Source organism: Maniola jurtina, chromosome Z, assembly GCF_905333055.1.
Source record: "Maniola jurtina chromosome Z, ilManJurt1.1, whole genome shotgun sequence".
Classification (NCBI taxonomy): domain Eukaryota; kingdom Metazoa; phylum Arthropoda; class Insecta; order Lepidoptera; family Nymphalidae; genus Maniola; species Maniola jurtina.
In genome coordinates this window covers 12,573,131-12,589,336 of record NC_060058.1, presented here as the reverse complement: position 1 = coordinate 12,589,336, position 16,206 = coordinate 12,573,131, and the positions used below count along the sequence as shown (strand labels likewise).

Genomic DNA, 16,206 nt, shown 5'->3' with positions numbered 1-16,206 from the left:
GTTACATAATAGGTATCATGCGTAAGTATTCGATTATTTTATTTTATTTATAATGATTTCTATGTTCTATGGACGAGAACGGATTTCATACGCCATATAATATGAACGATGAACGTAACATATCTTGGTTGAAAGTCATTGTGTACTTATAAGTTACTAGCGACACGGCCCGGCTTTGCACGGGTTGCTTATTATAATTTTCGTCGGATCTTTAATTTTTACACACAAGGAATACAAAATAGCTTAAGTCAGGAATAACGTAGCTTTTTTCCTACTGTTGATGGAAATCAGTTCAGTAGATCCCACAAACTTGACCCATTTATAATATTAGTGTAGATAATAATAGTCACGAACAGTCCTTATAACAATCAAAATATCATGGAATATACAATAGCCTTTCATGGACCAGGGCCTGCTGCAGAAGATTGCTTTATCAATCTCTGATGCGCTCGTTTTCAAACTCTTTGCACCAGTTGGGCATCTCAGTCAAATCCACCCAATCGCTGAAGTTTTGATCTTAGAGTTTTTCAATTACGAGCTCGTATTACTGGTCCCACTTAAAATAGGTGAATACAAACGACAATAACAAAATCTTCTTGCGACAGCATAGAACCATTCCATAATTTTAGTGTTCAAGCTATCTTGAGAGATTTCCATTATAAATATATAAGAATCTGGTTTTATTCACAAGTTAAGTGAGTTCACGTTATTTAAATATTTACATATGTATATATAAATATTTAAACATCTACACCATCTACCTCTATTATCTATAGCTATGTCCTTTGCACCATTTTGGTTGCCTGGAAGAGATCGTTAGGTAGCGATAAGACCGCCGAACCAGTGATGGGGACCAGGGAAACGAGGCAGCGGACGCATTAGCACGCAAGGCTACGACGCTGAAGGTGACAGGGCCACAGCCCATTGTACCCATACCCTTCAGTGAGTATAAAACTTGGTTGCATGAACTAACACTTAAAGAGCATTCCCGATTATGGGCAAGCGCAACTGACTGCAGGCAAGCCAAAGAGGCTTTCCCTAATATAGATCAACGACAAACTAACAAACTACTCCGCCTGGACAAAGGTAAACTTAGGAAGGTGGTGGGACTCATAACAGGGCACAGCCCACTAAACAAACACCTTTTCGTTATAGGTGTTACCGACAGTCCTCTGTGCAGGGCCTGCATGGAGGTCGATGAAACGCCGACGCACGTGCTCCTGGAGTGCATGGTCGTGGCAGAACAACGAGAACGCCATTTGGGTTCCCCAACCTCACTCCATGAAGTCCTCGGCAACCTGGGCGGTCTACTTGGCTTCTGGAGCGAGCTTGGATGGCTGGAGTGAAGACTTCGGCGGGGAGGGGCAACACACGCACAACAGACGGAAACGTTTAAGTGCGGAAACCAGCCCAGAGAGAAGAAGAGAAGAGAAGACCGCCGAATTGTACCTACCTGCCTATATTTTTTTTGTATGTGTTTTTCTATACTAATTTTGCGGTGTACAATAAAAGTATATTCACTCATTCATTTATTAATTCGACGTAAGCCCGAGTTTAGAATCCATCTGGGGTCCTTTTCACATGAACTCGCTCGCAAACGCATCGCCGCGCCGTAGAGACTTACGTGGACTTTACACGTGAGTAAAGCCGGATTCTTTTTTATGTATAACTAGCTGATACCCGCGACTTCATTCGCGTGGATGTAGGTTTTTTAAAATTCCCGTGAGAACTCTTTGATTTTCCGGGATAAAAAGTAGCCTATGTGCTAATCCAAGGTATAATCTATCTCCATTCTAAATTTCAGCCCAGTCCGTCCAGTAGTTTTTGCGTAAAGGAGTAACAAACATACACACACACACACACACTTTCTCCTTTATAATATTAGTGTGATAGTGTGATGTTTATTCCAGATTTTTCTTTTCCAAACTCGTCCAGAATCACTATTAATGCTTGGTCAACTTGAAAAATATATACTCACTAGATGATGCCCGCGACTCCATCCGCGTGGATTTAGGTTTATTTAAAAATCCCGTGGGAACTCTTTGCTTTTCCGGGATAAAAAATTGCCTAAGTTAATTTCCGGGACGTAAGCTACCTCCGCCAAATTTCATATAAATTGGTTTAACGGATAGATTCTTAAGAGTCCCGTACTTTGATTTTCCGGGATAAAAAGTAGCGTATGTTCGTCCCCGGGATGTACGCTAACTCTGTACCAAATTTCATTAAAATCAGTTTAAAGGTTGAGCCGTGAAAACGTAGCAGACAGACAGACAGATACACTTTCGCATTTATAACATTAATATGGACTATCATTGTGATCAACTCATTGCCGGCTCACAACAGAGCACGGGTCTCCTCATTAGAAGGGTTTGACCATACGCTACTACGCTAGCCAAGTGAGAAATGAATCACACACCTTTGAGGACATAATGGAAGACTCTCAGACATGCAGGTTTCCTCGTACGATGTTTTCCTTCAAGCGAGTGATATTTCATTTCTCAATATGGACAATCGATGTAGTAACTCATAACTGTAGACTACAATGTATCAACATTGTATCAATGTATCATGCCCTGCTCAATAAATATCACGATCCAAAAATTGATCAATATTGAGTAGGTACTAGAGCTGATACCCAAAACTTCGTTCCCGTTGATTTAGGTTTTTAAAAGTCCCGTGGAAACTGTTTGGCTTTTTGGGATAAAAAGTAATAAATAACAAAGCAACAAACACACTTTTGCATTTATAATATTAGAACTGATGCAATGTTTGCCTAAGGATTCAATGTCTTTTGAAGAGAGAGCTAACGAAATTTTTATAATACCTAAGTTTCTGAAGATATCAAACGCTGAAGAGAAAAATTGAAAGAATTAATAAAAGAGATGGGTAGATGTGGGAAAAAGTTTCTAAAGAGGGATGGATGCACCTGGATGTAACCATGTGTGGCATATATAAGTTATAACAATTGAATCGGCTTTCATTATCGGTTTGTGTTCACGCGCATTAACACTACATTTTCAATCATTCGCAATTTATAATTTGCGCTCTCATAAGAGCTTTCGTTTTTTCTTGAAAAGTGCTTTCCATCACATTGTTCCGATAACAATAGATTCTTGATTATGGATTGCCGATCAGTGGTACGTTTTTTTAGGGATTTAAAACAATACTATCTCGTACTATTGCTCACCCATGAGTATTTATTATATTAATTACCTTATTATGTTTTGTTTCTTTTTGCTATTACGTTATATTATTATATCTATGAGACTTATTTTATTATTATAGGTTACATAATGTATTTATACTACTTGGGCATTGTTTCTTTATATCTAGGAATACATATCTGTAAGAGTGCACTGACATTTTATTTTACAGAATAATATAATACTTCATAGCTTTCTGTAAAATGAAATATCAACGCACTTTTACTTACTAGTGTTTTATGTAGGCAATATAAAAAGAATAGTAGGTATCTATTTTGCATCGTATTTGATGTATATGTTAATACATTAGCAAATTAATTTAACGTATTATCTGGTAGTTGATCCACGGTCACTGAACTCACGATTTTTTTTCTGAAAGTGAAGGTAGTTGTTAAAAATTGAACTATTTGGGATTATTTCTTGCATAGTATAAACTAGTGTTTTACCTGAGCTCACTTCTCAACGACAGCAAGCTACGAAACGGGATTCTACTTTTTCGATATTGTTCTAATGATATTTTATTTTTATTTAAAATACATATTACAATAAAACAAAATGCTCGCGACACAAATTATGACCGCGAGGAATGGTGCCAAGAATTTGAGGATTGGCTGCATTTCCGCGTGGGACAGCCACGCGGATTCTTTGCTCAAAAAATGAGCAAGTCCTTCTGTCAGGGCTGTATTTTAAGTAAATTAATTGGTTTAAAGGTTTCAAAATTTATAATATCTACAATCAGCAGCTATATTTTGTTTCTCTTGCCAATCCGAAGAGTTAAAGTAAAAGTTTATTTGATTAAAAAATCGTTGTAAATTTCTTGGACTGGTCTCTGTATACGTACCTTTTTTCTCGTTTTGTTAAATAAGTATAACTACTTTCTTAATATTTTTTGAGCTGAACTATGTTTTGCTTGCTTGATTTATTTTGAAAACTGCTTCCTTTGCAACTGTTTTTCCTCTTTTTAACCCCCAACCCAAAAAGAGGGGTGTTATAAGTTTGACGTGTGTATCTGTCTATGGCATCTGAGCTCCTAAACTAATTAACCGATTTAAATTTGTTTTTTTTTTTGTTTGAAAGGTGGCTTGATCTAGAGTGTTCTTAGCTACAATCCAAGAAAATCGGTTCAGCCAATTCAAAGTTATCAGCTCTTTTCTAGTTACTGTAACCTTCACTTGTCGGGGGTGTTATAAATTTTTAATCTACACTTGTATTCAAATGTTCTACCAATGTATCCCCTTTGAATATTTTTATATATAGGTTTTTTTGGAAGCATTATTAGTACGCAATAATTTACGTCGGTATTAGGTATGCTTCGACACAAAGCAAATGTTTTACTAAACAAAGATAGAAAGTTACGTTAAAGGGAGTATACCCTAAAACTAATTGATTATTTTTATAGGTATTTAACCTCTATTGTTTATCCACAGCTACTTTTTTGCCTCGCTGTCTTCTTAGCAATACTCGTCACAGATACAGAAGGGTAAGTGAAATTGCATATTATATTATACTAGTAGCTTCCCGTGTCTAATATGTGCTAGTGAAAACTACATTCAAATCTACAAAGTTTAAGCTATGCGAATAAATTGATGAACACAGATTGCTGAATTTTGTAATTTAAAAAAGTAGCGAAGTACAGTGTATTCCATATATATTATTCAAAAGTTTCATCGGGTTTAAAAGACAGTGACTTGAACATAGATTTTCAGTGAAATAGGTCTATCTATGGTTTTGACGAAGCACCGGTACAATATTATAAGCAAGCAATATCACACTAATATTATAAAGGAGATAGTTTGTATGTGTGTGTGTGTGTGTGTGTTTGTTACTCCTTCACGCAAAAACTACTGGACGGATTGGGCTGAAATTTAGAATGGAGATAGCACATAGGCTACTTTTATCTCGGAAAATCAAAGAGTTCCCACGGGATTTCGAAAAACCTAAATCCACGCGGGCGAAGTCGCGGGCATCGGCTAGTTATATAATAAGGAGCATATATTAAGACGAAAGATTTGTTCGTTTGTAATCGGTAAACTCTAAAACTACTGAAGTGATTTTAATAATTCTTTCATCATTAGAAACCAACTCTTAGAACTAACATAAACTATAATATATTAAATATATAATATACGACAAGTTATATCAAGTTTCACCCGAGTGAAGCCGGGTATCACTAGTTATTTCTATTATAGCCCAATAATTTCCGCGGCACTTACCATATCACAGTGATATAACGAAAATTATATTGGCTTACTCACTCTAGCGTAGGTATAATTTGTGCATTTTGCTTGTTAGTTGCAAATTGGTTTCTGTTTTATAGCAAATTAGTCTTTATTAAGATCACAATCAGTTATTAAATTTATATTCTTATAACTTTTCGTGCTACCTACTTTAATCTTAATTAAGTAGTTTATTAATTTAACATAAGTAGTACCTACACAGTGAACACGGTGATCTTGGCATCGATGGATACAGCTATTACTATGGAATAAGAATAGGTACCTACCTATAATAATAATAATATCTTTATTTATTTAAGCAACAAAGGCCCACAATATTATGTTAGTAAACATCTTAACCTATGTTAGTAACTAAATTATAATGTAATGTATGTTAGTAAGAAACTTATTCTATGTTAGTTAATATAATTAATATACTTATTAACTAATGCAGACATCCAGTGCGCTTTGAGAGCGCTGTCCTGTCTGTCTGCTATCACCTTCAGGATAATGTTGGGACTTCTCTCCAGCCTGCTTTTAATTGAGGCGATCCGTTTCCGCATTATTGCGAAGAAACCGTCTACACGGTTCTCCGCAAACATACCGGACGCGCTACAGTATCGAGGCAGTCCCAACATTATTCTGAAGATGTTATTATACTGGACTCGGAGAGCGTTTATAGATTTTTGGGTATAGTCAACCCACAGACTGCACGTGTAGAAGCTCTGATAAAAGGACTTGAACAAAGTGACCTTAACTTCTTTTGTGCAACGTGCAAATCTGCGAGCTATCATATTCCCTCTAACCGCCAACGCCCTCCGTTCCCTATCTATGTCACAGTTATCTTTCATGTCTGCTGTAACCACATGACCCAGGTATGTGAATTTGGGCACCCTAACCAGCTCTGCACCGTACAGTCTCACTGGAGGTACATAGCTGGGAGAAATGCTACCCGCCGCAAAGACTATTAGCATGCTTTTTTTTACATTATATTTAAGTCCATGCTTTTCAGCATAGTCTTCGCACACCCTCAGCAAATCTCTCAGCGCACAGACCGATGGGCTCAGCAGCACCATATCATCCGCGTAACTGATGTTATTAATGTTATGGTTATTATCGTGGTAGTCTAGTGGTTAGACGTCCGCCTCCTATTCGAGTGGTCTTGGTTCGATCCCGGACAGCCACCTCTAACTTTTCAGTGTTAAATATGCGTTTTAGGAAATTAAATGTCGCTTGCTTTAACAGGGCTCGCTCCGTCACTTACTCCATACAATCGTAGTTCCAAATTCATTTGAATACTAAGCAACCAAAGTCCATGAAATTTTGCAGACATATTCTAGAAACTAATATCTGTGGCTGTGGTGTTTTAGATTTTTCTAAAAATATGTAGTTTTAAAATTACAGGGGCTCAAAGATTTGTATGTGAATTTTTAAGACCGCGTAACTTTGAAACCGAATATTTTAAAGAAATCTCAAAAACCACAGGCATAGATGTTTCTAGAATATGTCTGCAAAATTTCATAGACTTTGGTTGCTTAATATTCAAATGAAATTGGAACTACGTTTGTATGGAGCGAGTGACGGAGAGACCCCTCTTAACGATGAAGGAAAAATGCCGTGAGCAAACCTGCATGCCCGAGGGTTTTCCATAATGTTTTCAAAGGTATACATGAAGTCTGCCAATCCGCTCTTAGCCAGCGTGGTAGACTAAGGTCTGAGAGGAGATCCGTCCTCAATAATGGGTCGGGGATAGGTTGATTATCATGATAAAACTGATGTATTTTTGATGTTGACCTTGCTCTTGAATTGTTCTAAATGATGATGAAAACCACATTTGTTTCCACAAAGAAATTTATAATTTCAAATACATCTATGTTTCAACCCTAAACAAAAAGCGAATTCTGGCATTTGTTTCATAATACAGGAAGAGCTAGCTTTAATTAGCATAACTCTTCTTTTACTGGATTCATTGCATAATAGGAGGAAGAAAACTTGACATGCAATAACCAGGAAGGTTAGAAACCATTATCTAATGGCACTGTTAGTAACTATTGTATCATATAATAAAGGCTCGGATAGACAAAACACGATAGCTGGGTCTTGATATTTTTCACATACCTATTTTCTCTCTATCGTAGAGCCTCACCAAAAATTAATGTTGAGAAATTCGGATAATCGAAGGCATTAGTTAATGTAATAATAGTTACTCTAGAGGACAGATTTTTCCTAGATCAAGGGAGAGAACTTAGGTTAGGTTAGGTTTAGGTTAAGGTATAATTATGATAGAATTTCACGAGAAAGGTTTTATGTATATTTGGTCTATAAAATAGCCCATCCGTACGGCGCTGTGGCAAGTTAGCCAGAAGTTATAAATAAAAATTCATTTTTATTTTTCAGACGAACCAAAAAAGTGATTATCCACGTCCCATATAAAGTGAAAAAGATCAAACACACGCACACAGTTTACAAGACAGTTCACCACCATCACACACATCACGATCACTTGGACCACGTCGAACACATTGATCCCCTGGACCACTACGACCATCTGGACCACTTAGATCATTTGGACCACCTGCCTTCAGCTGATGAGCACGAGCATTTCCATCATATGCACCTCGATGAACCGATCAAATCTCATAGTCAAGCGGTATCAGAGGTCAGCATCCCGGAGTTTCTGCCCGATGGGTTGCTAAACCTACCCCTGGACCTCAACAGTCTGCCTCGGGACATGCCAGGGATACCGAAACGACTAGGCATTCCCCTATTTAGGCGTGATGACAAAACTTTGGGGTATTTTGTAAGTATAAAGCTTTTATAGTAACCTAAAGTTCATTTTTCTTTCTTTGGTTGACATGTTCTCGCATATTAATACGTAAGCATTAGACTTAGAGGAACATGCTAGTTGAGACACCGCATCTTACATCGAACGGTGCTGAATTTGTCCAAAACTGGCCTTTTCGTGTCCTATGATCTCCGAGAGCACGTTAACCCATCTCGGTCTAAATTATTAACACTAACACTCGAGTAATAATAATCGTAAAAGCAATGGTTGAAATAGTACTTACTCTTAGTGGAGACCTCGAAATCCACTACATTATTATCCAAAGAAAATCATTTGCCACGATATGATTAATGGTAACCTCCAGGGATCACAGCCCTACAATACAGAAATACTAACACATTCAGTTTGATGTCTTGCTGTGCTGTTTCCGTATATGAGCATTGATATCCTAGTGGGGTTCTGTCGCGGTCACGCACCTCTAACTTTTCGGAGTTAGAGGGGTCTCTCCGTCACTTGCTACATACAAACGTAGTTCCAATTTCATTTGAATATTAAGCAAACAAAGTCCATGAAATTTTGCAGACATATTTTAGAAACTAATATGTATGCCTGTGTTTTTCCAGATTGCTGTTAAAATATTCGGTTTCAAAGTTACGCGGTCTTAAAAATTCACATACAAATCTTTGAGCCCCTGTAAATTTAAAACTACATATTTTTAGAAAAATCTAAAACACCACAGGCACAAATATTAGTTTTTAGAATAATATGTCTGCAAAATTTCATGGACTTTGGTTGCTTAATATTCAAATGAAATCGGAACTACGATTGTATGGAGTAAGTGACGGAGAGAGCCCTGTTAACGACGAAAGAAACATGCCTGAGAGTTTACCGTAATGTTCTTAAAGGTCTATAAATCCGCACTTGGCTAGCTTGATGGTCTGTGGTCCCTATTCTGAGAGGAGACCATTTCTTTGTTAGAGATGATAGAAATAACTTTTTAATTTTATTATTGATTTAATTGTTTCAGGTAACATCGGCTCGACCTGTTGAATATGTTTCAAACCCCACGCTCGCAAGTTTGTTCCAATAGAGACATTTATGTTAAAGTCTCTTTAAACAACTGAATTTGTTCGTCAACTAGCCGTACTCTACGAATTTATAAGAGCCTGATACGCGCGAGCTGTCCCGCTGTTTTGATGGTTGGCTGATAAAGCTTGCTATTAGGTCATCGCTATACTATAGTGCATATATTTTGAGAACGTACTCAGCATATTTGCTCTATATCATGCATAATGTACGCTTTTCGTCCTTAATGTAAGGTAAACGCTTGGTAAACCTTACTTTTGACATAACAGTGGACACACAGACCAAGTATGACGAGTACCTTCTCAAAATGTATGCTTTATACTACGGTTATATGAGTCAATGAGCCACAAGCAATTTGTTATAATCTTCACCGCAACGTCATGGCTCGCTCGTTTATCAGATTTTCAAGATAGTAATAAATCGTTTATGGTAAAAGTACAACAGAATAATTAATCTTTTTATAAAAATATAAGCAGGCACTTAAATATTTTTAATAGTCAAATGAAACTACCAATACTTCAATCAAAATAAAGCTTGGATGAATTATAAACACATCGACAATCTTGTGAATGAGATTTTGTCTCACAATATAGACAATAAATTCAACATAATATAAACCTTGTATATGCAGAAGAGTAAAACTTATTAACTAGGTATTGTGTATACTCTGTCCATAATTAAATTAAGTTTATTCAATATTTCAATTTCGTAATAGTGATACTTTAATAAAATTGGTCATCTGAAATTACGTCACGTAGTTTGACAAACAACTTCGATCGTTTATAGGCGCCTTTATTAGGAATATTCAATGTTAAGCTAAGGAATAAAAAGCCAAATGTATTGTACAAAATAACAATGTATTTTACAAGAAAATTATTTATTCTGATCTGTTTATTTTATCTCTAAGTTATCTCTTAGTACTTATTACTTACCAAAGACTCATATTATTTATTTTATTTAATCTATAGACCTAAATAAACAATTTAATTGTATAATTCGTACCTATCGATCGTATTCAATATAAGTTTTCGTGGTAAAAGGTGCTTTCACGTTAGACCGTTACTCGTAATCTGTTCTGCGCCATATCCTGGAGACACAAATCTATTGATAGTTCCCCAGTTCACCGTATAGCATGCACACACCTTTATACCTATACGAATATTTTTTATTACCTTTATACTACAAAACATTACATCCCACCTTCTATTTTTGCTGTACCTATAAATTAAATTAAAAATAAATAAATAATGTTAGAATTTAAGTAAAAGCATTTTAGGAGTTTTGAAAATGAGTCATAATAATAAAAAATGGAGCTTTTAATCTAACGCACTATCTACTTTAAAATACCTAGCTAAAAGATGGCGCCCTCAAAGTCTTGCCAAGCAGTTTTGTTTGGTTGCCACTGAAAAGCGGATGGAAGTAATGTTTGCATTACTTCCGTATTTAAAATAGTCGCCAAAAAGATGTAAGTTACTCCCCAGTCGCGCCTAAGGGCCGGCGCACGTCTGGCAAGCGCAGCGCAGAGCATTTTTCACAGTCAAAGTATTATCGACATTGTCCTCATTGAAATAATATCTAAAATCAATTGTGCATACGTGCGTAACGCGCGCATCCGCGCGCAATCCCGCGCGTGCTCGCGCATTCTCTGGTAGGAATTCGGGAAATGTGTCACGCGATTAGAAAACTTCGCAGGCATGCTCTGCGCTGCGCTCCGCCGCGCTCCGCAATATGTGCGCCGGCCCTAAAGAAGTTATACTTTAAAATCTTATTATCATTAAATACTTATTCCAGTGTAACTTAAATATTACGTAAAATAATATAATCGTGTTCAATTTATGATAAGTAAAAATAAGAAAATAAATAATTACAAACAAATATTTTGTTTTATTTCAGTAATGCATTATATTGTTCAGTGCAAGGATTTATATAATAGGACATTGCGTAAGGCGAAATTTTATAAAAGAAAACAGATATATTTATGAACAATTTTCTTTTTATAATACTTATGGCTGCTGCGAATTCTCATTATTTTGGTATACGGTGTACCTACCGTTTTACTTTCAATTCAGATTGTTCCATTTCAATATGCATCAATATTGAATGCGTATAATTTATACTGATTCAAATTTTGCGATGGATTTTATAATCATGTATTAGGTACTAAGTGAGTACCTACTGACAAGTAATGTGTTTCTTCAGTCGGAGCATCGTTTACGAATTTCTTTTACATAAATACAGCATTATTTGAAGACAAGGTTCCAAGTTGTCAATCCTGATATTGAGTAGACCATGCTCATCTAAGCCACATTGATTAAAGATCTGCCAACTGTACCTTTTGTGATTTTAAGTAACAAGTTGAAACTTTTTTACTGAATGTTGTGCTTCGATACTTCAATACTGATCATTGCAACAGGTGGAGCACAATCGATAATTTCGTGTTGATCATCATCATCATCATCATCATGATCAACTCATCACCGGCTCATTACTGAGCAAGGGTTTACTGTCAGAACGAAAAGAGTCTAGGCCATAGTTCGCCATACTGGCTCAGTGCGGAATGGCAGACTTCACACATGTTTGAGAATATTATTGAGAACTCTCAGGCATGCAGGTTTCCTCATGACGTCTTCTTTCTTCACTCTTAAAGTAATCGAATTAAATAATAAGTAAATAACTCCGAAAAGTTAGAGACACGTTCCTGGATCGAACCCCTGACTTTCCGAATATTAGGCGGACGTCCTAACCACTAAGCTATCAAGTTTATTACAGTATGTACGGTATATTTGATAGGATTTGGTTTATTTCCACCTATTATCATAATAAGTGGTCAAACGAATGAAGGATGGCTTAATTCTCTACACGTATATAAAGCTCGTAGGTACAATCGCTGGTTCCCGAGGGAAACCAATAAATCGGGTCGGGACGGAACGTAACGGTCAATTAAAATCTAATGGGAAATCAGATTTGAAACATTTACCAATCTCTATGACGCCTACATACATAACTTGAATGGTATGCTGAGGGTCTGTTCACATTTAACAGCTCAGTTGCGGACGTATCGGTAAGTAAAATAGGAAAATAAATAAGTACAAACAAATATTTTGTTTTATTTCAGTAATGCACTATATTCACACAATACATACGTATCTACTATTTAGTAATATAGAGATAGAGGAATATAGAGACAGGCCCAGGATAGGCGCAAACCGAATGCGTTGAATGATGGAGTGACTGTATTTAAATGGAAAACAAGATGCCACGCTCCGACTTCATTCCTACTCTTCCTATGGGCATCGCACCACAATCTGCACAAACTACTCTTAAATTAATACAAAATCAACTATTCGTTTCATTCAAATAGTAAAATTGACATTGTTAAATGGGCTCTAAACGTACTTCTATTTATTATATGCTAAAATTGTGATCGTCTTTTGCGTTAAAAATAAGTATTACGAAAATAATTATTAAGTGTAGCATATTATTTTATAACTTAGATTAAAAGTGTAGAAAGCCCCCTAGAACATTCTCTGTACTTCTCGATTTTTATCTAGAAAATTATTTTATTTTCTTTCAGTTTAGACCATCGGTAGGCAGTGTTATCTAACTCAGCTGATCACCAACTGATAGATGTTCTTATTGTACTTGTACTTTTTATTTTAACATAAATACATGAAAGTAATCGGAAATCATGGCTTTCATTCTCTAACGTCATGCGCGAAGTAATTTATGTATTTTAAAGACATGGAATAGCTGTGGTTCGTAATATTATCCACCTCTAGTACATTTTTTTTAAACAACAGATGTTAAGATTTTGCTAAATTTACGTTCCGAGTACGCTCACATAGCTGAATGGGCCATTCCAAACGAAAAACTCTATTTGAAATCCCTAGATTTTTATCAAGGTACCACTGGAGGGATATCAAATTGTTTTTGAGGAGGTACCTAATTTCCAAAAGGGCTGTGACACACAGACAAACGGATAGATAGACACATTGCCAGACGGATTGGATGAAACTATAAGGGTTCCTTATTATATTACGGAACCCTAATAAAAACGAGCTACACTTTTGACGGAACTGATTTGGCGAGTCGAACGCAACCCAATAACTCTAATATGCAATACGGTTACGGCATCCAGTCAAAGGCCTCATCGAATGCGTTGTTTTGGAACAGTAGCGAAATAGTTATTTTACACCTCGCCTTCTACTTCTCATGCTCTAAATAAGTACACCCGAATACAAATCTTAACATCAAAAGCGTTAAAGCTACTTTAGAATGTATGGTTATGTTAAAAATGAGGTAGGTTGCTGCGGCTATGAATGCAATTGTTATCTTTTTGTTATGGGTTTATTTAAGTGAAATAAGATAAATGGTCAACTCACAATATTTCGTTGTTCAATCCAGATCAGAAAGCAGTGCGGGAGCTCGTAGTGAAAAGTGATCTAATATAAACAATACTCTGACTAAAATTTTAAAAGGTGGATTAAAATAAAATGTAGGACTGCGTAGGTGGTTTATGCATATCAGTCTGTGCTTGATATTAATCCTAATCTGAACAAAGACGTTACAGTGTATAAAAATAATGGATTACGTAAAGTATATGTTAGTTCTAGTAGTGATGTTTGTGGATAGCGATGCGGGTGGTCACGAGGAAAGCCAGTAAGTTATTTTTTTTAATAATTGGTTTCTATCTTTCGTTGTTTGATTCGACGATTTACTCGTATGTGTATGAAGAATGAGTAGTATATTTCGGTTTTGTAATTCTTAAGATTGTTTTAATAAGGCTAAAGCGATTTTTAAAATCTCACTTAAGTAATGCTTGCGAAGGTCTTTAAAATTTTGTTGATATATCCTCAATCATAGGTATACGTATTCCACATCGATTTAAATTAATTTGAACATAATTTTGTTTTCAGTGACCACGTAAAGGTGCACGTCCCAGAATTCTTTCACCACGATCATCATACGAAAGTAATCACTATTCATCATCATCATCATAAGCCGAAGAAGGAGCATCACCACCACCATCATCATCACAAGCCAATCATTCCGTATGGGCCACCAAAGTTTTATCACACTCATCACCATGCGAAAAGTTCGTCCCATATTGTATCTAAAGGACATACCAGCGTTGGTAAAAATCACGGGAACCATGAGCATCATGGAAAACAAGGGCATCACGAGAAACATGGGCATTTTGGACATCATTCTCATTCCGGTCATGATGGTCACCACAGTTACAAGCACCACGATGCACCAAGCTATGATCCAGCCTCAATTAACTATGATCCTCCAATGGTGAACTATGCACCACCTTCTGTTAACTATAGCCCAAGTGCGTCATACGGAAGCGATCATAGCTCCTTCTTACCATCAGTCCCGAACATACCCAGTCCTCAAATACATGGAGTCGTGCATACAGTACAACAAGTTAAAGTGTTCGATTCTTTACCTGGAGCTTTAAAGACAGGATCAACAGGTTACGAAGTGACAGAACATGGTGACGAAGGTGAAGAAGACGTATTTTCTTCTGTCAATTCTTTATCTGAATCGTATCCAGGGACATTTGGAGATTTGAGGAATGCGGCTGAACAGAGCGATCCTTATTCAGATACGGATATAACACATTCAAATTCTCATCAGTCGCCCAATACTGATCCTTTTTCTAATGCTCAACCACAAACTTCATATGCCAATCTCGAAGATTTTAAGATACAAAGTCAATCAGCCCAGTCTATACCAAATGTTCAACCGTCATATTCGGGGGTGACAGGGTTTTCTAATGCTCAACCACAGAATTCTTATGCCAACCTCGATGATTTTACGATGCAAAGTCAAGCAGCCCACTCTATACCGAATTTTCAACCATCCTACTCTGGGGTGACAGGGTTTTCTAATGTTCAACCACAGACTTCTTATGCCAACCACGAAGATTTTACAATCCAAAGCCAATCAACCCAGTCTATACCAAATGTTCAACCATCATATTTTGGGGTTACAGGGTTTTCTAATATTGAACCACAGCCTACTTATGCCAACCGCGAAGATTTTATTATCCAAAGCCAATCAGCCCAGTCTATACCAAATGTGCAACCATCCTACTCTGGAGTGACAGGGTTTGATAATAACGATAATTCTGTATTAGCCAATGATTTAAGTGGAGCTTCAATTCTATCATTTGCTGAAGCTGACCAAGATGATACTCCTGTTAGTTTTTCAAGAGAAGCTGGTTTACAACGAGCTATTAATACTGGGGGAATTGAAACTGTAGCATATTAAACGAAGATCATAAAGCGTCTCAATGGTGAGTCCAAATTAAACATAGGTGTGAATTTCCTCCATATTGTTACATCTTACGAGTACCTTGAATTTGAGGAGCAAGCTAACAAAAGGGTGTAATTGCACGAAATTAAATTGTACAGGAGGTGCAAAAAACCGAATGAAAGCTATTAAAACTTTACTGTAACTGTACCGTTTTCATCTCAAGAACTTTGGATTCAATTTTAGCCCAGTTTTAGACCATTTTGCTTCGAAGTGAGATCAGATTTGTTCGAAAAACGTCCGGATTAAAGAAAAAAATATTTTGATCAGAAGTGTAACTACACCTTATTGTTTGCCAGCTCCGCAATTCATTTTTAATATTTATAATAGATTTTGTGCTAAAATAGATAATGTAGAAAAAATCATTACGTATGCAAATTAGTTTTCAATTGACACTTGATAACTAGAGGTTTTCCCTTTTTCCGAGAATCATTAGAATTTAAATTACTAAAAATTTAAGAATTTTAACTTATAAGAAATAAATTATAAGCAAACTTAGTTATATTCATTTTACCAAATTTAATGTAAATGAAGTAATTGTTGATTAGTTTTAAGATTGTTATTACATTTAAGTTATAACTAAGTTACAGTTAAG

General features: G+C 36.3%; 2 protein-coding genes across 2 annotated transcripts; both read left to right on the top strand.

Moving 5' to 3' along the window:
- Window positions 1–3,010: 3,010 nt before the first annotated feature.
- Window positions 3,011–9,294, top strand: LOC123880580. Its single transcript, XM_045928776.1, has 4 exons — window positions 3,011–3,137; window positions 4,631–4,683; window positions 7,817–8,219; window positions 9,232–9,294. The coding sequence occupies exons 1-4, from the start codon at window positions 3,120–3,122 to the stop codon at window positions 9,292–9,294; spliced, it is 537 nt and encodes a 178-aa protein (XP_045784732.1). The 5' UTR covers window positions 3,011–3,119.
- Window positions 9,295–13,872: 4,578 nt separating this feature from the next.
- LOC123880517 (protein dissatisfaction-like) lies at window positions 13,873–15,569 on the top strand. Its single transcript, XM_045928664.1, has 2 exons — window positions 13,873–13,949; window positions 14,207–15,569. The coding sequence occupies exons 1-2, from the start codon at window positions 13,873–13,875 to the stop codon at window positions 15,567–15,569; spliced, it is 1,440 nt and encodes a 479-aa protein (XP_045784620.1).
- The last annotated feature ends 637 nt before the right edge of the window (window positions 15,570–16,206 follow it).